Source organism: Artibeus jamaicensis, unplaced genomic scaffold, assembly GCF_021234435.1.
Source record: "Artibeus jamaicensis isolate MK-2021 breed Jamaican fruit bat unplaced genomic scaffold, CSHL_Jam_final scaffold_916, whole genome shotgun sequence".
Classification (NCBI taxonomy): domain Eukaryota; kingdom Metazoa; phylum Chordata; class Mammalia; order Chiroptera; family Phyllostomidae; genus Artibeus; species Artibeus jamaicensis.
Genome location: NW_026522059.1, coordinates 43,401,701 through 43,420,725, shown reverse-complemented (window position 1 = coordinate 43,420,725; position 19,025 = coordinate 43,401,701). Strand labels below are relative to the sequence as shown.

At 38.0% G+C, this 19,025-nt stretch overlaps 1 protein-coding gene across 1 annotated transcript in view; it reads left to right on the top strand.

Moving 5' to 3' along the window:
• The window catches only part of RAB2A (RAB2A, member RAS oncogene family), a 105,759-nt gene that overhangs the window by 39,714 nt on the left and 47,020 nt on the right, over positions 1-19,025 (top strand). Inside the window, exon 3 of the mRNA XM_053660842.1 lies at positions 4,857-4,924. Coding sequence (XP_053516817.1) covers positions 4,857-4,924 — 68 coding nt within the window. The remainder of the gene's footprint in view (positions 1-4,856; positions 4,925-19,025) is intronic.

The following is a 19,025-nucleotide window of genomic DNA, read 5'->3' as shown; positions in this document are numbered from 1 at the left end:
TTGATTGTCTCATGTATGCACCCCAACCAGGGTTTCAGCCTGTAGCCTTTTGGTGTATGGGATGATACTCCAACCAGCTGAGCCACCCTGCCAGGGCAAGACCCAGAAGCGATTTTAATAACTTGCCTAGGGTAGCACAATTAGTAGATACCAATTGTCAGCTGTTCCAAAAATGGTTAATATGCAAGGATGCAAGTACTTGCTATGCAAGGACCACAGTGATTTAGAGACTATTAGAAAATGTATATTTACATGCTGAGTATTTCGTTCTGGGAGGTTGGAAGTGAATAACATTTGGAGAAAAATAAGCGTCACTCCCTGACAATCAATGTCAGGAAATGAGACCTTGTCTTTGGTTCCATAGTTTCTCTGGCAGCCAAACTGTCTGTTATTTGAAAATGTATCTGGGAAGACAGCCTCAAGGGCATAGTGGGTGATGGTTTCTCCTATTTAGAAAAGATAAGGAAGCCTTTCTAAATAGAATTCTCAGGAATATATATACTTAGGGGAAAAGATTTTTAAATTTTAACAATCCACTAGAAAAATAAGGTTTTTTGGTTTTTTACTTGTTTGTTTCAAAAATATCCAGGGCCCTTCAGGTTTTAGTGTTTTCTTTTGTCACAGCATAGAAAGGTAAAACCTGCCCTGTACCCAGCTAAGAGCGAGAAGATAAATGGGAAAAAATTGTGTTCCTGGAGCTGAAATTGAAACTGTCTGTTTTTGTTTCACTTGATAGGAAAACAGAAATCAGATATTTTTCAGGAAACAACATTGCTTATCCATTTTTTTTCCTTTGAGATGTATATTTCTTTCCTACCATCATTTTTTATCTCATTCCTGGATAGTAATACTTTCAACTAGTTTTTGGGGTTTTTTATTGTCCATCCTAACCGTATCAATAAATTAAGTTGAAACATCAATTTTATTCTGACATTCCCCAGCTTTTACAATCCTGATTTCTGTGTAACATTTCTTTAAAATTGGACATTGTTTTAGAAGAAAAAAATCTTTGTTTAGCCCTGGCTGGTATGGTTCAGTGGATTGAACACTGGCCTGCAAACCAAAGGGTCATTGGTTTGATTCCTAGTCAGGGCACATGCCTGGATTGTGGGCCAGGTCCCCAGTAGGGGATATGTGAGAGGCAACCACACATTGATGTTTCTCTCCCTTTCTTTCTCCCTCCCTTTTTCTCTCTCTAAAAATAAGTAAATAAATCTTTAAAAAAAAAAGATTCTAAAAAAATTTTATTTAAACACTTTAAGCTTCAACAACCTCTGCCTACCTACATTGTGTAAAGGTATTCAAAGTATATATATATCTTTATAAACACTCACAGCACCCCCCAAATCCAGTTATGGCTAAGTTAAGCAGAAGGAAATATATTAGATTATCTGAAGTTTTATACAGAATCCACAGGAGGGTGGAAACTTCAGAGTGTCTTAAGGTGCTGGAAATAGGAACCATAACAGCGGTCCTTTAGCAGAGGTGATCTTAGCTTCTCATCATCTAGGGTGGAATAGTTGCCAGTCAGTTTTAGTATCTTTATTACTCCGCTCAAGATCAGTTCCAGAGGAGCATCTGCTTGCCCTGCCTGCCCTGCCTGCCCTGCCTGCGCACCTCTGGTTATTAACAGTCAAGGGTCTGTTTCTAATTTATAGTTGTTTTTGTCAAATTTAACATTGTGTGTTGGATTGAAGAAATTTTGAATTCCAAGGAGCAATGCAGATTTTTTTATATTGTGGTTAAAACTCCATTCATGACAACAGAAGGAAGAATAGGATTTCTCTCTCCATTTGGGGCTAGAAGCAATTGAGTCATGAAAAGGCTTCTTCTTTTTTTTCTTTTTGGTCAAATGTCTTGCTAATCAGTAGCATTTTGTACTTTACTACATTCCTTTAAAATACTGGGTATTTTATCCCTGGCTGGTGTGGGTTGGTTGGAGTGTTGTGCTGTAGACTGAAAGGTCACAGGTTCTGTTCCCAGTCAGGACACATAAGTGGGTTGTAGGTTCGTTCTCCAGTTGTGGTACATATGAGAAGGCAATTGATCCATTTCTCTCTGATATCAGTTTTTCTCTCCCCCTTCCTCTGTCTCTAAAAGCAATGAAAAATGTTCTCAGGTGAGGGTAAATAAATAAGTAAACACTGAACATTTCTTTTTTTTAATAGATGTTATTTACTCTTTTTGGAGGGGGGGGGTCAGGGAGAAAAGAAGGAGAAGAACATTGATGTATGAGAGAAACAAATCTGTTGCCTTCGCTCGCAAGCCCCAACAGGGACCCTTTGTGGGTCCCACACAGTAGGCATGCGCCCTGACCAGTAATCAAAACTGGGACATTGCGGTTTGCCAGATGATGCTCAACCAACTGAGCCACATGGGTCAGGACAGTACTGGATATTTCAAAGAGCATTTGTATCATACTCTGCCACCGCTTTTTACCCTCAACTACTCTAATTTTATGTCATTAATGGTAAATTGGTAGGTGGTTGTTTTGGGTGCCCTCTCATGTTGTGGTATACAATCTATATGACTGTATATACATATATATTAGTAAATGAGCACATATGTATATAAAGATAGGTAGGTGGGTTTATAAACATTGTAATGGTTTTTACATGGTATAATTTTTAATTTTTCCATATTTATTCTAATACATCATGACTCCTTGGTCTCTTAGTCTGAGAAACATAACATTAGTTTCTTGGTATTGAGTATGCCTCTAAGGTGGAATAATTATTAAAATATACAGTAAAAACTCCATCAAGTTATCATGGGAGGACAAATTACCTTCCTATTTCACCCCACTAATCACAGTTGGGGAAATTATAGGAGATGCTGAAATAGAATTCTGACACTGGGCATTGTGCCCTTACCTGGGCAACTAGAGGCTGTTTTTCTGCCAGGAAGACATCTGGTTTCTGGAAACCATGTGTGTCTTTCCTTCACCCCTGCTGACCTAAATACTGATAGAACACACACCAAGCAGTAAAGATTTCGTGTGATACTAGTGATAGACTTCTTTCAGAGTCGTCTTTACAGCTCTTTGCTGTTCTGAAATTATCCCCCCTTTTTCTACTTCTTTTTTTAAATTATTGAATAAGTACTTCTAAGGGAGACAATAAATGCAAGAGGAAAAGCCAAAGTATTTGTAGTAATCTTATAAAGTTTGTATTCCCTTTGATTTTCAATTTGCCTAAAATCATAATCATAATTTGAAAATGTATACTGGAAAGTTCATTTCAGTATGTGTTGGTGAACATACCTTTAGTGAATTTGGGAATGACCTAAATTTGTAGCTATAGAGTATCAACTTAGTAAGGTGTGTGTGCGGATAGACACACATGTATATACACAAATATTACTCAGTTCTTATTAATGGTATAATTTTATATATTTACTATTGGCAAAAATATTTACCATGGAATAATGTTTATAGAATATTGTTGACTGAAAAACAAATTGCAGAACAGCATTTATATGTTCTATTTACATAAGATTGTATACTCATTTCTTTTTTTTTCCTAAGATTTTATTTTTTTAGAGAGGGGAAGGGAGGGAGAAAGAGAGGGAAAGAAAAACAATGTGTGGTTGTTTTTCATGCACCTTCTACTGGGGACCTGGCACACAACCCAGGCACGTGCCCTAGACTGGGAATTGAACTGACGACCCTTTGATTTGCAGGTGCGCACTCGACCAGTGAGCTACACCAGCCAGCGCATGTATACTCATTTCTGTGTATTTATTCATTCATGGAGTAGTGTCTGGAAATATGTTTTAAAAGGGGTTATCTCTAGTGGACAAATTTGGAGATTTCTTTCCTCATTGATAGCCCATACTGGGAACCAAGATGTTGTTAAAATGTATCCCTTTTAGTGATTTTTATATAGTAATCATTTTAAAGAAATTTTGTTATTTGTTACCAATAATAATGGTTCTTGAATTTTATTCCTAGCTGTTTTTATGTTACTGAGCTTGTGGAATGTAAGGATCACATTTGGTTTTTTGACTATACTGGCATTTTCCCCCAACACACACACTCCTCCCCGCCCCACACATCCCCACCTCCTACCTTTGTTCCTACCTCACTTTGGCTTTGTCCATGTGTCCTTTATATATGTTCCTTGATGACCCTTTCCTCTCCCACCCCTTTTATCCCCTTCCCCTTCCTTCTGGCTATTGTTAGTTTGTTCTTTATTTCAATTTCTCTGGTTATATTTTGCTTGCTTGTTTGTTTTGTTGATCAGGTTTCATTTATAGGGGAGATCATATGGTATTTGTCTTTTACAACCTGGCTTATTTTATTTAGCATAATCATCTCCAGTTCCATTCATGCTGTTGCGAAGGGTAGGAGCTCCTTCTTTCTTTCTGCTGCATAGTATTCCACTGTGTAAATGTACCTCAGTTTTTGATCCACTCATTACTAATGGGAACTTAGGTTGTTTCCAACATTTGGCTATTGTAAATTGTGCTGCTATGAACATTGAGGTGAATAGGTTCTTTTGAATTGGTGTTTCAGGATTCTTAGGGTATAATCCCCAGAAGTGGAATTGCTGGGTCACAAATCAGTTCCATTTTTAGTTTTCTGAGGAATTTTTGAGGTTTTCCACAGTGGTTGCACCAGTCTGCATTCCCACCAACAGTGCACTAGGGTTCCCTTTTCTCCTTTAGCTTATGTTTTATTAGCACCTCTTCCTTAGCTTATATGTTTACTAAGGATAGGGGCTGTATTTGTTCAAGTTTTATCATATATCACCTGATACAGCATGTCCTGGAATTAAATATCTTTTAAAGAAATCTTTAAATGTGAAATATATTTCCACTACATTGTGTAACAAATCATTTTCTACTCTATTCAGGTGTAGAGTTCGGTGCTCGAATGATAACTATTGATGGGAAACAAATAAAACTTCAGATATGGGATACGGTAAGTATAGCAAACATACATTGTGTGACCTCAGTAAAGTTTTTCTTTCATAAAGTATGATGTATGTTTTTGTTTCCATGCTATTTTGTGCCTGTTACAGTTTGTTAAACACTTAACACCTATAGCCATGAGATGGAATGTGGTTCCAGAGATTAGTTTCTCTTATGCAGTGTTTTCATCAGGTGAACCCTGTCTATTAGATGTTGGTGAACGTATCTGAGTGAATGCTCAGGCTGTGACCTAAACGTAAATACTATAGAAACTATGTTTTTAAGAAAAACAAGTGTCATGTCTGAAGTACACATGCGAAGTAAAATATGAATGTCAATATTTTAGAGTCTTGAATAAACAGCTTATTAACTTGTTTCAAAAGTTTGATTTAGTCTCAACTACTTGAAGCTACCTTGCTTTAAGTCCTAATTCTATCACTTATGTTCATTGAGTGCCTGTTTCATGCTGTATAATTATTTTTTAACTTCTTATTGAATTTATTGCTGACATTGGTTAATAAAATTGTATAGGTTTTGCCCTGACTGGTATAGCTCAGGGGGTTGGGTGTCATCCTGCAAACGTAAAGGATGCCAGTTCAGTTCTTCATCAGGGCACATTCCTGGGTTGTAGGCCAGGTCCCCAGTTGGGGGCATGCAGTTGGCAACTGTTTGATGTTTCTCTCCTTCCCTGTCTCCCTCCCACCCCCTCTCTGAAAATAAATAAAATCTTTTTCAAAAATTCTTTTAAAAGCATATAGGTTTCATGTATACAGTTCTGTAATATGTCATCTGTATATTGTATTGTGTTCACTACCCCAAAGCAAGTCTCCTTCCATTACCATTTATCCTCCCTTTACCCCCTTCTACCTTCTTGCAACCACCTCTTCATTCTGGTAATTGCTATACTATTGTCTGTGTCTGAGGTCTTTGGTTTTTTTTGTTTTTTGTTTTTTTTTCCTTTGCTTAATTCCTTCACCTTTTCCACCCAGCCCTCCCAACCTTTCCCCTCTAACAGCTGTCAGTCTATTCTCTGTGTCTATGAGTCTGTTTCTATTATGTTAGATTATTTTTGTTCATTAGATTCCACACATGAGTGAAATCATTTGGTGCTTGCTTTTATCCAACTGGCTTATTTTACTTAGCATAATACCATTCAGATGCATCCATGCTCTCACAAAAGGTGAGATTTTCTTCATTGTGGCTAAGTAGTATTCCATTGTGTAAATGTACCACAGCTTTTTTATCCACTCATCTACTGATGGGCACTTGGACTGCTTTCAAATCTTGGCTATTGTAAATAATGCTTCAACAAATGTTGGGGTGCGTATATTCATTCAAATTAGTGTTTTGGGTTTCTTTGGATATATTTCCAGGAGTAGAATCATTGGGTCTTATAGCAGTTTCACTTTTAATTTTTCATATTGCTTCTCACACTGGCTGCACCAAACCTGCATTCCCACCAACAGTGCATGAGGGTTTCCTCTTCTCCACGTCCTCACCAACACTTGTTTGTTAATTTATTGGTGATGGCCATTCTGACAGATGTGAGATAGGATCTCATTGTGTTTTTAATATGCATCTCTCTGATGATCAGTGACATTGAGCATCTTTTCATACGTCTGTTGGCCATCTGTATGTCCTCTTTGGAGAAGTGTCTATTTGGGTCCTTTCCCATTTTTTAATTGGGTGGGTTGTTTGTTTTTAGTGTTGAGTTGTATTTTCTTTTTTAAAAATTTTATTGATTATGCCATTACATTTGTTCTATTTACCCCCCTCTGTTCCCCTCCACCCTGCACACCCCTCCCCCACAATTCCCCCCCTTTAGTTCATGAACACCTGTCTCAAGTTCTTTAGGTTCTATATTTCCCATACTATTCTTACCCTCCCCCCTATCTATTTTCTATCTACTGTCTATGCTACTTATTTTCTGTACCTTCTCCCCCCTTCTTCTCCCACTCCCCTGTTGCTAACCCTCCATGTGATCTTCATTTCTATGGTTCACTCCTGATCTAGCTGTCCTCTTAATTTGCTTTTGTTTTAGATGTGGTTGTTAATAACTGTGAGTTTGCTGTCCTTTCACTGTTCATCTTTTTTATCTTTTTCTTAGGTAAGTCCCTTTAACATTTCATATAAGGGCTTGGTGAAGATGAACTTGAATTTGATCTTATCTGAGAAGCACTTTATCTGTCCTTCCATTCTAAATGAAAGCTTTGCTGGATAGAGCAATCTTGGTCGTACGTCTTTGGATTTCATGACTTGGAGTACTTCTTTCCAGTCCCTTCTTGCCTGTAAGGTCTCTTTTGACAAATCAGCTGACAGTCTGATGGGAACTCCTTTGTAGGTGACAGTCCCCTTATCTCTTGCTGCTTCTAGGATTCTCTCCTTCATTTTAATCTTGGCTGATGTAATGATGATGTGCCTTGGTGTGTTTCTTCTTGGGTCCAACTTCTTTGGGACTCTCTGAGCTTCCTGGATTTCCTGGAAGTCTATTGCCTTTGCCAGATCGGAGAAGTTCCTCTTTATTATTTGTTCAAATAAGTTTTCCACTGGTGGCTGTTCCTTTCCCCCTTCTGCTATCCCTATAATTCGGATGTTGGAGCGTTTAGAGATGTCCTGGAGGTTCCTAAGCCTCTCCACATTTTTTTTTGAATTCTTGTTTTTTCATATTTTCCTGTTTGGTCATTTTTTTCCTTCCTTCTGGTTCACTCCCTTGATTTGAGTCCCAGTTTCCTTTCCATTATTATTGGTTTCCTGTGCATTACCATTCATTTCAATTAGTTTAGCCTTCATATGTTCCTCTAATTTGTGACTAAAATCAACCAGTAGTGTTTTGAACTGTGCATCTGAAAGTTTGGCTATTTCTTGGTCACTTAGATTTATTGGCTCTGGGGCTCTGAGTTGTTCTTGAGCCATGTTTTGATCTGTCTGCGCTTGTTACATATGAGGAGAGGTGACTTAGGTGTTCACCAGGGTGGGGCCACCCAGGTCTCTGGTTTGTCATGCTGTGTGTGGGGGCCGGGTCAGAGAGGGAGCAATGGTCGCGGTCCTCTCCTCTGGCCCAGTCCGCCTCACTGCTCGCCCCCGCCTGCTTATCCCGGCACAAATGTGCAAGCCTGCCGCCCTGCGCCAGCCGTGGGGGCCTGCTTGATCTGTCTCAACGCTCGCCTCTTCACTGGTTTATCTGCGTGCAAATGCGCAAGCGACTACAGACAGCCGCACCTCTTCCCTGGGTTCCGGCCATAGCCAGCCTGCACCTGGGATCTGCACCCTGGGCTGCCTGCACCGCCCAGGTGGGGGGTCTTTTTTGCCCGACCTGCTCCGCTGCTGGCTTCGCCCCTCTCACGGGTTTAGCTGAGCAGTTTGTTGTTTTCCGGACTCCGTATTGTTACATTTTCTGTGGTTTGGTTGCATTTATTGTTGTTAGAACTTTTTTGTTTTAGATTTGGTTGTGGGAAGACACAAAGTGTTCCCACCTACGCCTCTATCTTGGGGGAAGTCGAGTTGTATTTTCTCTATAAATTTTGGATATTAACCCCTTATCAGATGTATCATTGCCAAATATGTTCTGTCATTCAGTGATTTGTCTTTTCATTTTGTTAATGGTTTCCTTTGCTGTGCAAAACCTTTTTAGTTTGATGTAGTCCCATTTGTTTATTTTTTTCTTTTGTTTCCCTTGGCTGAGGCTATGTATCAGGAAAAAGTATTACTACAAGAAATGTCCAAGATTTTACTGCCTGTGTTTTTTTCTAGGATGTTTATGGTTTTGAGTCTAACATTTAAATCTTGAATCCAGTTTGAGTTTACTTTCTGTATGGTGTAAGAAGGTGATCTACTTTCTTTTTTTTTTTCATCTATCTGTCCATCTATTCAACACCATTTATTGAATAGACTGTATACCCTACTGTATGTTTTTGCCTTCTTTTCAAGTATTAGTTGAGAATAAAGGTATGGGTTTATTTCTGGGCTTTCTATTCTGTTCCATTGGTGTACACATCTGTTTCTGTGCCCGTACCATGCTGTTTAATTACATATGACCTTGTAGTATAGGTTGATATCAGGTAGCATCATTCACCCAACTCTTCTTTTTCAGGTTGCTGTGAATATTCAGGGTCTTCTGTGGTTCCATAAAATTGTTTTGAATTTTTGTTCTAGTTCTGTGAAATAAGTCATTAGAATCTTGATAGGAATTATGTTGAATGTATAGATTGCTTTGGGTAATATGGGCATTTTAATGATACTAATTCTTTCTATCCAGGAACATGCACATACTTCCACTTATTTGTATCTTCTTCAGTTTCTTTCTTCATTGTCTTATAATTTTTCAAGCACAGGTCTTTTACTTCCTTGGTTAAATTTATTCCTAGGTATTTTTTTATGCATTTGTAAATAGGATTGTTTTCTTTGTTTCCTTTTGCAATAGTTGACTATTGGTGTATAAAAATGCAACTGATTTCTGGGTATTTATTTTATATCCTGCTACGTAATTGAATTCATTTATCAGTTCTAACAGTTTTTTTTATGGAATCTTTAGGGTTTTCTATATACAGTATCATGTCATCTGTCATGCTGTATAATTTTTAATGGTAATCTCATCTTAACCACAGAACGTAAATTGAGCGACTATTTTCTGTATTCGCCCATTGTAGATGCATAAAAGAGAAGTTACTTTGTTATATACAGTGGATGTCTTAAGGTAGCAGTTCTCAATTTTTTTGGTCTCAGAATCCCTTTATACTGTTAAACGTTAGGAAACGTTAGGAAGACACCAACCTTTACTTATGTGGCTTAAAACTATCAATATTTACCATTACAAACTAAACCATGAAATTTATTAAATATTCAGAGTTTTTTAAATTTTTAAATTATTTTTCAAGTACAGTTTTCTGTTCATTTCTCCCATCCCAGCCACCCCTCCCCCATGTTCCCCACCTCCCTCCTATTTCCACCCCCCTTAGTTCTTGTCCCTGTGACCTTTATACTTGTTCCTCTAAGTCCCTCCCATTTTTTCCCCTTAAATTCCCTCCCCTCTCCCCCTGGTCACTGTCCCCCTGTTCTCTATTTCAGTGTATTTGTTTTTAATTTGCTTGCTTGTCTGTTTTGTTGTTTAGCTTCCTGTAAAAGGTAAGATCATATGGTATTTGTCTTTCAACCCCTGGCTTATTTTACTCAGCATAATGCTTTTTAGTTCCATCCATGTTGTTGCAAAGGGTAGGAGCTCCTTCTCTCTTTCTGTTTCATAGAATTCCATTGTGTATATGTACCAGAATTTTTTGATCCATTCATTTACTGACGGGCACCTAGGTTGCTTCCAGCTCTTGGCTATTGTAAATTGTGCTGCTATGAACATTGTGGTGCATAGGTTCTTTGAAATGGATGTTTTGGGGTTCTTAGGATATAATCCTAGCAGTGGAATTGCTGGATCAAAAGGCAGGTCGATTTTTATTTTTCTGAGAAAATTCCATACTGTTTTCCATAATGGTTGTACCAGTCTGCAATCCCACCAAAAGTGAACTAAGGTCCCCTTTTCCCCACAACCTCTCCAACATTTGTTGTTGGTTGCTTTGTTTATGATAGCCATTCTGACTGGTGTAAAGTGGTATCTCATTGTGGTTTTAATTTGCATCTCTCTGATAGCTAACGATATTGAGCATCTCTTCATGTGTCTCTGGATATTCTGTATGTCCTCCTTGGGGAAGTGTCTGTTCAAGTCCTTTTCCCATTTTTTAAATTGGGTTAGTTGTCTTCTTAGAGTGGAGTCGTGTAAGTTCTTTGTGTATTTTGGAGATTAAACCTTTGTCTGAGGTATCATTGGCAAATATGTTTTCTCATACAGTTGGTTGTCTTTTAAACTTAATACTGTTTTCTTTAGCCACACAGAAACTTTTTATTTTGACGAGATCCCGTTTGTTTATTCTTTCCTTTATATTCCTTGCTCTAGGGGACATATTGGTAAAAATGTTGTTGCGTGAAATATCTGAGATTTTCTTGCTGATGTTCTTCTCTAGGACTTTAATGGTTTCAAGGCTTATATTTAAGTCTTTTATCCACCTTGAAGTTATTTTGGTGTATGATGTAAGTTGGTGCTCAAGTTTCATTTTTTTTTGCACATAGCTGTCCAGTTCACCCAACACCATTTGTTGAAGAGGCTATCTTTACTCCATTTTATGTTATTGCCCCCTTTGTCCAATAGTAATTGACTGTAGAGAGTTGAGTTGATTTCTTGGCTCTCTGTTCTGTTCCATTGGTCTATGTGCCTGTTTTTATGCCAGTACCAGGCTGTTTTGATTACAGTGGCCTTGTAATACAATTTGATATCAGGTATTGTGATTCCTCCTACTTTGTTCTTCTTTCTCAAAATAGCAGCTGCTATTGGGGTCGTTTATGATTCCATATAAATTTTTGAAGTGTTTGTTCTATGTCTGTGAAATGTGCCATTGGTACTTTAATAGGTATTGAATTGAATTTGTAAATTGCTTTGGGTAGTATGGACATTTTGATGATGTTAATTCTTGCAATCCGTGAACAAGGTATATGTTTCCATCTGTTTGTGTCTTCCTTGATTTCTCTCTTCAGTGCTGTGTAGTTTTCTGCATATAGGTCTTTTACTTCCTTCGTTAGGTTTGTTCCCAGATATTTTATTTTTCTTTTTGCTATATCGAATGGGATTTTTTTTCCTTGATTTCTGCTTCTGTCGATTCATTGTTGGTATACAAAAATGCCTTTGATTTCGAGATATTGACTTTGTAACCCGCTGTTTTGCTAAATTCATTAATTAGTTTGAGCAGTTTTTCGGTAGAGTCTGTAGCATTTTCCACGTACACTATCATGTCATCTGCAAACAGTGACAGTTTTGTTTTCTACTTTCCTATTTGGATGCCTTTTATTTCCTTTTCTTGCCTGATCACTGTGGCTAAAACTTCCAGTACTATACTGAATAGAAATGGTGAAAGTGGACATCCTTGTCTTGTTCCTGATCTTAGTGGAAAAGCTTTTAGTTTTTGCCCATTGAGTATGATATTGGCTGTAGGTCTCTCATATATGGCCTTTATTATATTGAGGAATGCTCCCTCTATTCCCACTTTGCTAAGTGTTTTTATCATAAATGGGTGTTGTACCTTATCAAAAGTTTTTTCCGAGTTTATTGATATGATCATGTGTTTTTTCTCTTTGCTTTTGTTTATGTGATATATTACATTTACTGATTTGCGAATATTGAACCATCCTTGCATCCCTGGGATGAATCCCACTTGGTCATGGTGTATGATCTTTTTGATATATTGTTGGATGCGATTCGCCAATATTTTGTTGAGGATTTTAGCATCTATGTTCATCAGCAATATTGGCCTGAAGTTCTCTTTATTTGTTGTGTCTCTGTCTGGTTTTGGAATTAGGATGATGCTGACTTCATAAAAAGAATTTGGGAGTTTTCCATCCTTCTGGATTTTTTGGAATAGTCTGTAGAGAATAGGGGTTAGCTCTTCCTTAAATGCTTTGTAGAATTCTCCTGTGAAACCACCCAGTCCAGGGCTTTTGTGTGATGGGTGTTTTTTTATTACTGCTTCAATTTCTTTTGCTGTTATTGGTATGTTCAGATTTTCTGCTTCTTTTTCATTGAGTTTTGGAAGATTATATATTTCTAGATATTTGTCCATTTCCCCTAGGTTTTCAAATTTCTTGGCATACAGTTCTTCATAGTAATTTCTTATAATCCTTCTATTTCTGTGGTATCAGTTGTAATCTCTCCTCTTTCATTTCTGACTGTGTTTATTTGTGTCCTCTCTCTTCTTTTCTTGATGAGCCTACTTAAAGGCTTGTCTGTTTTGTTTATCTTCTCAAAGAACCCACTCCTGGATTCATTGATCCTTAGAATTGTGCTTTTAGTCTCTATGTCATTTAATTCTGCTCTGATCTTGGTTATTTCCTTCCTTCTGCTTGCTCTGGGCTGTCTTTGTTGTTGTTCCTCGAGTTCTTGCAGGTGTAGGGTTAGGTTGTTTGTTTGAAGTGTTTCTCTACCTTCTTTAGGTAAGCCTGTATTGCTATAAACTTCCCTCTCAGGACTGCCTTCACTGTGTCCCATAAGTTTTGGGTTGTTGTGAGATCGTTTTCATTTGTTTCCAGAAACGTTTTGATTTCTTCCCTAATTTCATTCTTGACCCATTCATTGTTTAATAGCATACCATTCAGTCTCCATGATTTTGCGTGCTTTGGGTTTTTTCCTTTGGGGTCGGTTTCCAATTTCAGTCCCTTGTGGTCAGAGAAGATGCTTGGTATGATTTCAATTTTCTCCATGTTCATTTGAAAAGAATGTGTATTTAGCTTCTTTGGGATGAAGGGCTCTATATATATCAGTTAAGTCCATTTCATCTTGGGCTTTGTTCAATGCCACAATCTCTTTGTTGATATTTTGTTTGGAAGATCTGTCCATTTTTGACAGTGGGGTGTTAAAATCCCCTACTATAATTGTGTTGCTGTGAATATCTTTCTTGAAGTCCTCTAAGATTTTCTTGATATGTTTGGGTGCCCCTATGTTTGGTGCATATGTATTTATGATGTTAATGTCTTCTTGGTGGATTCTTCCTTTGAGTATTATGAAGTGACCTTCTGGGTCTCTCTTTATGGCCCTTTTTTTGAAGTCTATTTTGTTTCATATGAGAATTGCTACCCCAGCTTTTTTTTCCTTGTGTTTGCTTGGAAAATTTGTTTCCAGCCTTTCACTTTTAGTCTGTGATGGTCTTTTTTCCTGAGGTGGGTCTCTTGTAGGCAGCATATGTGAGGGTCATGCTTTCTCATCCATTCAGCTATTCTGTGTCTTTTGATTGGAGCATTTAATCCATTTACATTTAAGGTTATTATTGATAGGTACTTATTCACTGCCATTTTTGTACCTGTGTTCCTCTCTGTCTCCCTCTTTTCCTTCCTTAAAGCAGTCCTTTTATTATTTCTTATAGGGTTGGTTTGGTGGCGGCGTATTCTTTTAAACTTCTTTTGTCTTGGAAGCTCTTTATTTGGCCTTCTATCTTGATTGAAAGCCTTGCTGGATAAAGTAGCCTTGGTTGTAGGCCGCTGGTTCTCATTACTTGGACTATTTCTTGCCAATCTCTTCTTGCTTGGAGCGTTTCCATTGAGAAGTCCGTAGCTAACCTTATTGGGGCTCACTTTTATGTTACTACTTTTTTCTCCCTTGCTGCCTTTAAGATTCTCTCTTTGTCTTGTAATTTTACCATGTTAATGATAATGTGTCTTGAAGTGGGCCTCTTTGGGTTCCTCTTGATTGGGACTCTTTGTGATTCCTGGATTTGTGTGACTTTTTCTCTCATTAAATTGGGGAAATTTTCTCTCATTACTCTTTCAAATGCGTTTTCTATCCCTTGTTCTTCTTCTCCTTCTGGTATTTCTATTATTAGGATATTATTACGTTTCATATTGTCTTGCATTTCTCTTAATCCCTCTTCATTCTTTCTGAGCCTCTTTTCATTTTCTTGTTCTTTCTGTGAGATGCTTTCTACTTTGTCCTCTAACTCGCTAATCCAATCCCCTGCGTCACTATTCTTCTTTTGAAACTTCCTACTGTGTTCTTCAATTCAGAAATTGTATTCTTTATTTCCTCTTGTCCCTTGCTGATATTTTCTATTTCCTTTTTCATGTTGATGTAGTTTGCAGAGAGAGAGAGATCATTGTAGCTCCCCTGTAGTTTCTGGTAGTTCATTGTGAGCTCTTTGAACTTTGTAATAACCAGTGCTTTGAATTCAATATCTGATAGTTGAGTAGCCTCTATTTCATGTAACATTCTTTCTGAAGTTTCTGCTTTTTCTTTCATTTGGGGATTGTATCTTTGTCTTCCCATTGTTTGAGACTCTTCTTGTTAGTCTCAGCTTCTAAAATTGATCTGTTCTGACTCCCTGGGTTTATGGTGTGAACTTCTGTATAATACCTGTGAGTTTCAGTGGTGCAGACTCCTTCAGGTGTCTTGATGTTCTCCGTCTCCACCTACTCCCGCTCTGGTCCTCTCACTGGTCCCCGAGCTGGTTGCCTACCACTTCTGAGTGTCCCGTCTCCCATACCTGACTCCCCGGTGCCCAGTCCCACTGCTATGGCAGCGGCACAGGGGCCAGGAGTGTCCCAGCTCCCATAGGTGACTCCTCTAAAATGAATTACTAATTCATTTTAGAAATAACCATAATAAATTTATTAAATATTGGGATAAGCGATGCAATATTTATGGAAATTGACTATGTTTTTCCACCCTCGTCCAATAAAACTTACACTTTTTGGTGAGAAAGTATTTCATTTTGTTACATTTTGAAAAATCTCCTTACTGTCTTGTTTTCATACATGTTTCTGCCTTGAGTCTTACATGTGCTGTTTAGTTGAAGTATATGAATAAATTACAACTTGTTACTCATATGTAAACTAGTAAATGAAATATATGGTATGAGGAGTTGTAACATCCTATACCCTTTCTTTTTTTCTCAAGTTACTCAGTTTTAGTTTTTCACCTGTCACCTATAATAGCTAATGAAGGAAGGAACCTTTGAGAATATTGTCTCACCAACTGGATTCCCAAGAAGAGCAAATGAGTTGCTGACGGTCATTATGAGACCTAGCTTTCCTAATGCTTCTTTTGTATCACGCCATCGTCCCTGAAATGAAAAACACTAAATCTCTGCCTTGCTTTGTCCCAAAGCAATACGTTGGACTCTGGGTTTTTATGCTTCTTATCACCTCTTTCTCAGTGAAGGTTTATGCTTTCACTGTTTTGTAGGAATTTCCTCTCTGAGCCTGTAACATATTATAACTTTTTAATTTATATTCTCTCAGATAACATTAGTTCAAAATTGTACTGTCAAGAGAAAAAAAATATATGCAAAGTCCCTCCTTTTCCTAGAGATTTACAGTTAATGATCTTTGGTAAAAAAGAAGTGTTTCGTATTTCTGCATTAAAAGAGGTTCTTTTTATTTTTTTTTTTTAACTGATTGTTTCACCTAAACTAGGTTGCTCTCTCAGCTAATAAACATCTTTCAGTGTAGTATAGTGTGAACAAAACTACTTGATATCCTTTAATACATGTTTCATACTTTATTTTTTGCATAAATACTTACTTTGCTTGGAATACTTTTTTCTCCTTTCCACTTAAGACCAGCTCAGATGTCAACTCTTATGGAGCCTTTTGGATCCCCCTGGGCTAGCTGATTCCCCTGTAATGTTTTACAAATATTTCTGTTACAGTTCTCATCCTGTTCTTGTCACAGTTTTTTGTTCAAGTGTCTTACCTCAGAATAAGCATCATGAAGAAAAGTTATCTTATTCAACTTGGTATCTTGTATTCTTGGTTTAAGAACTGATACAGTGTTTGGTAAATTTTATTGAATGACTGAATAAAGCAACTCATTCTTTCTAAGCAGCTTGTAGGAGTTTTGCATGTGTTCAAGAGGTAGCATCTACTAAAATACATAGTTTCAAAGGTGAGATTGATATAGTAATGAAAATTATGTGATGTTGTAGGGACAAACTACCTTGTTGGTTTATTCTAGTTTGTTCAGTTGCTCTTCTCTCCTTAAGATGTTCCCTTAAATAATTGCCTTCCCTTCCCTGGGCTTTTTGAAACTTGAATAAGTCATTCATTTCCCAGTTACTTCTTTAGTAGGTTAACTAGCCATCCCTTCTTTTGATAGAAGCCTTTGTTTTTTCTTAGCATAGGAGTAAATTGTTTTATACTGCAGTCGTCTTTCAAAAGAAATCTATAATATGCTGGACAATATGAAAAGGAAGAAGGAAAAGGAACTCCTGATCACACTTCCTTTAGAAAAGGTGGTTTTCTTTCCTCTGTGTCTAAAAGGGAGAGACTGTGATGCCTTCAAAGATGTCATGACCCCCTGCCCCTGAAAGAATTCGAAGGCTTCTACATGATTGCTAGGACCCAGCGACCTGTTCCAGAATTTAAGGAATGGTCAAAAACATCCGTTAAGACCTGGCTGGTGTAGCTCAGTGGATTGAGCACGAGCTGCGAACCAAGGGGTCACTGGTTCAGTTTCCAGTCAGGGCATATTCCTGGGTTGTGGGCCAGGTCCCCAGTGGGGGCCATGTGAAAGGCAACATTGATGTTTCTCTTTCTTTCTTTCTTTCTTTCTTTCTTTCTTTCTTTCTTTCTTTCTTTCTTTCTTTCTTTCTTTCTTTCTTTCTTTCTTCCTTCCTTTCCTTCCTTTCCTTCCTTCCTTCCTTCCTTCCTTCCTTCCTTCCTTCCTTCCTTCCTTCCTTCCTTCCTTCCTTCCTTCCTTCCTTTCCTTTCCTTTCCTTTCTCTCTTTCTCTCTTTCTCCCTTTCTCCCTTTCTCCCTTCCTTCCTTCCTTCCTTCCTTCCTTCCTTCCTTCCTTCCTTCCTTCCTTCCTTCCTTCTCCTTTCCTTTCTTTCCTTTCTTTCTTCCCTTCCTTCTCTTTAAAAATAAATAAAATCTTTTTTAAAAATCTGTTAACTTACTTCAAAAAATCTGTTAACTTTTACTACCTTTGAAAGTCTGTTGTGGTGGTGGTGGTGGTGGTGGTGGTGGTTGTTTTTGAGGCTCTCCACCCGATAGGCTTTCCTCTCATTGTCACTGGTTGTGTGGCTGGCACATAGGAAGATTGGTTCTGAACTCAGTCTGTGTCTGAGTGGAACAGTTCTCCGTATCATTGTTTTGTAGTGTGTACACACATTGGATAGCAAGCTGCATTTTTAGCAAAGATTGTGTCTGTTCCTGGCCCAAGATGTTTGTAAAACTATTTTAGAGTCCTTTAGGGGAAATTCTGCCAGTGTGATGGTTAATTCACTCACCCTTAAAGAAATGGTTCTTTCCCCTAATAACTAAGTCTTAATATCTTATTATTTTTGTCATCCATTGTATATCCATTCCCATTTACAAAACTAAAGGAGTTTCCCTTCAAAATATCCACATTCACCATCTTTGCTTTCTTTTGAAAATTTTAAGTCCAGCTCTCAGCCGATACCCTCTGGAGGCCTTGCTCGAAGCAGTGATAACAGTATTTCAGTGTCTCCCTTAAAGCTCTTTCCCTTGGCTCTGTGTCACTTTTTATCTTTTATCGGAAGTCAAATATGTGATATTTCTCTCACAGTTAAGTCAAGGAAGAAACATTAGCTGCACCCAATCCCTGTTCATTAACTGATGGCAGAAGGGCGTAAGAAGTCCATTCTCACTCTGAGACCCTCATCTAGTCTTTACCCACTTCTTTTTTCTATTCATTCTTGTTTTGCTTTTTGTCACTTTTCAGTTGCCTTCCTAGCATATCCAAATAAATCTCATTCTCCCCCAGAATGTGGATGTTTTAAGTCCATATATCTGCTCAATTTTCCTAGAAATATTTTTATTTTAGATGTACAACTATTTTGAGAATCAAGAGTTTGTGAAACTATAAAAAATCATGTGCAACAGAAAAAACAAGCAAAATATAACCAAAGACACTGAAATAGAGAGCAGGCTGACAGTGATCAGAGGGGGGAGGGGAGGGAATTTCAGGGGAAAAGGGGAAGGGTTTACAGGAACAAGTATAAAGGACACATGGACAGCAACTAAGGGGGTTGGAAATGGGAGAGTGGGGGGGTGGGCTGGGATGGGAGTAAAAGACAGAAAACTACTTGAGCAACAATTAAAATAAATAAATACATGAAAATAAATTTTTAAAAAATCATGTGAAATCTAGATGTTAAATAAGTATCTTTTTAGCAAATCGCAGGCATTTTTTCTCAGCCCTTTATAAAATATGTCAATTTATATGCAACTTCTCACCCCCAAAGTGAACATTTTTATGTATTAGTGGAGCGGTATGTCTAGAATTCAGTGGGGCAGGTAAAGGGCCTGGAACCAAGCACTGGGAAACAACCCTGCCTCGTCACTCCTGTCTGCTCCTACGCACCCAACCTCAGGAGTTGAGAGGCTTTTGGAGATCCAGCTGTTTGCCTTCTTCGGCAGCTGTTCATCATCCTTTTCTTAAACAACCACAGGGTTGGGAAGCTATCCTAGACATTTGGTTCTACTCATGTTTACTTCCCACCTAGGGTCTGTTTTCTCTTCAGTGGCAGCATTAAAGAATCTGACGTTGGCAGTCCCATCCTCTAAGTCT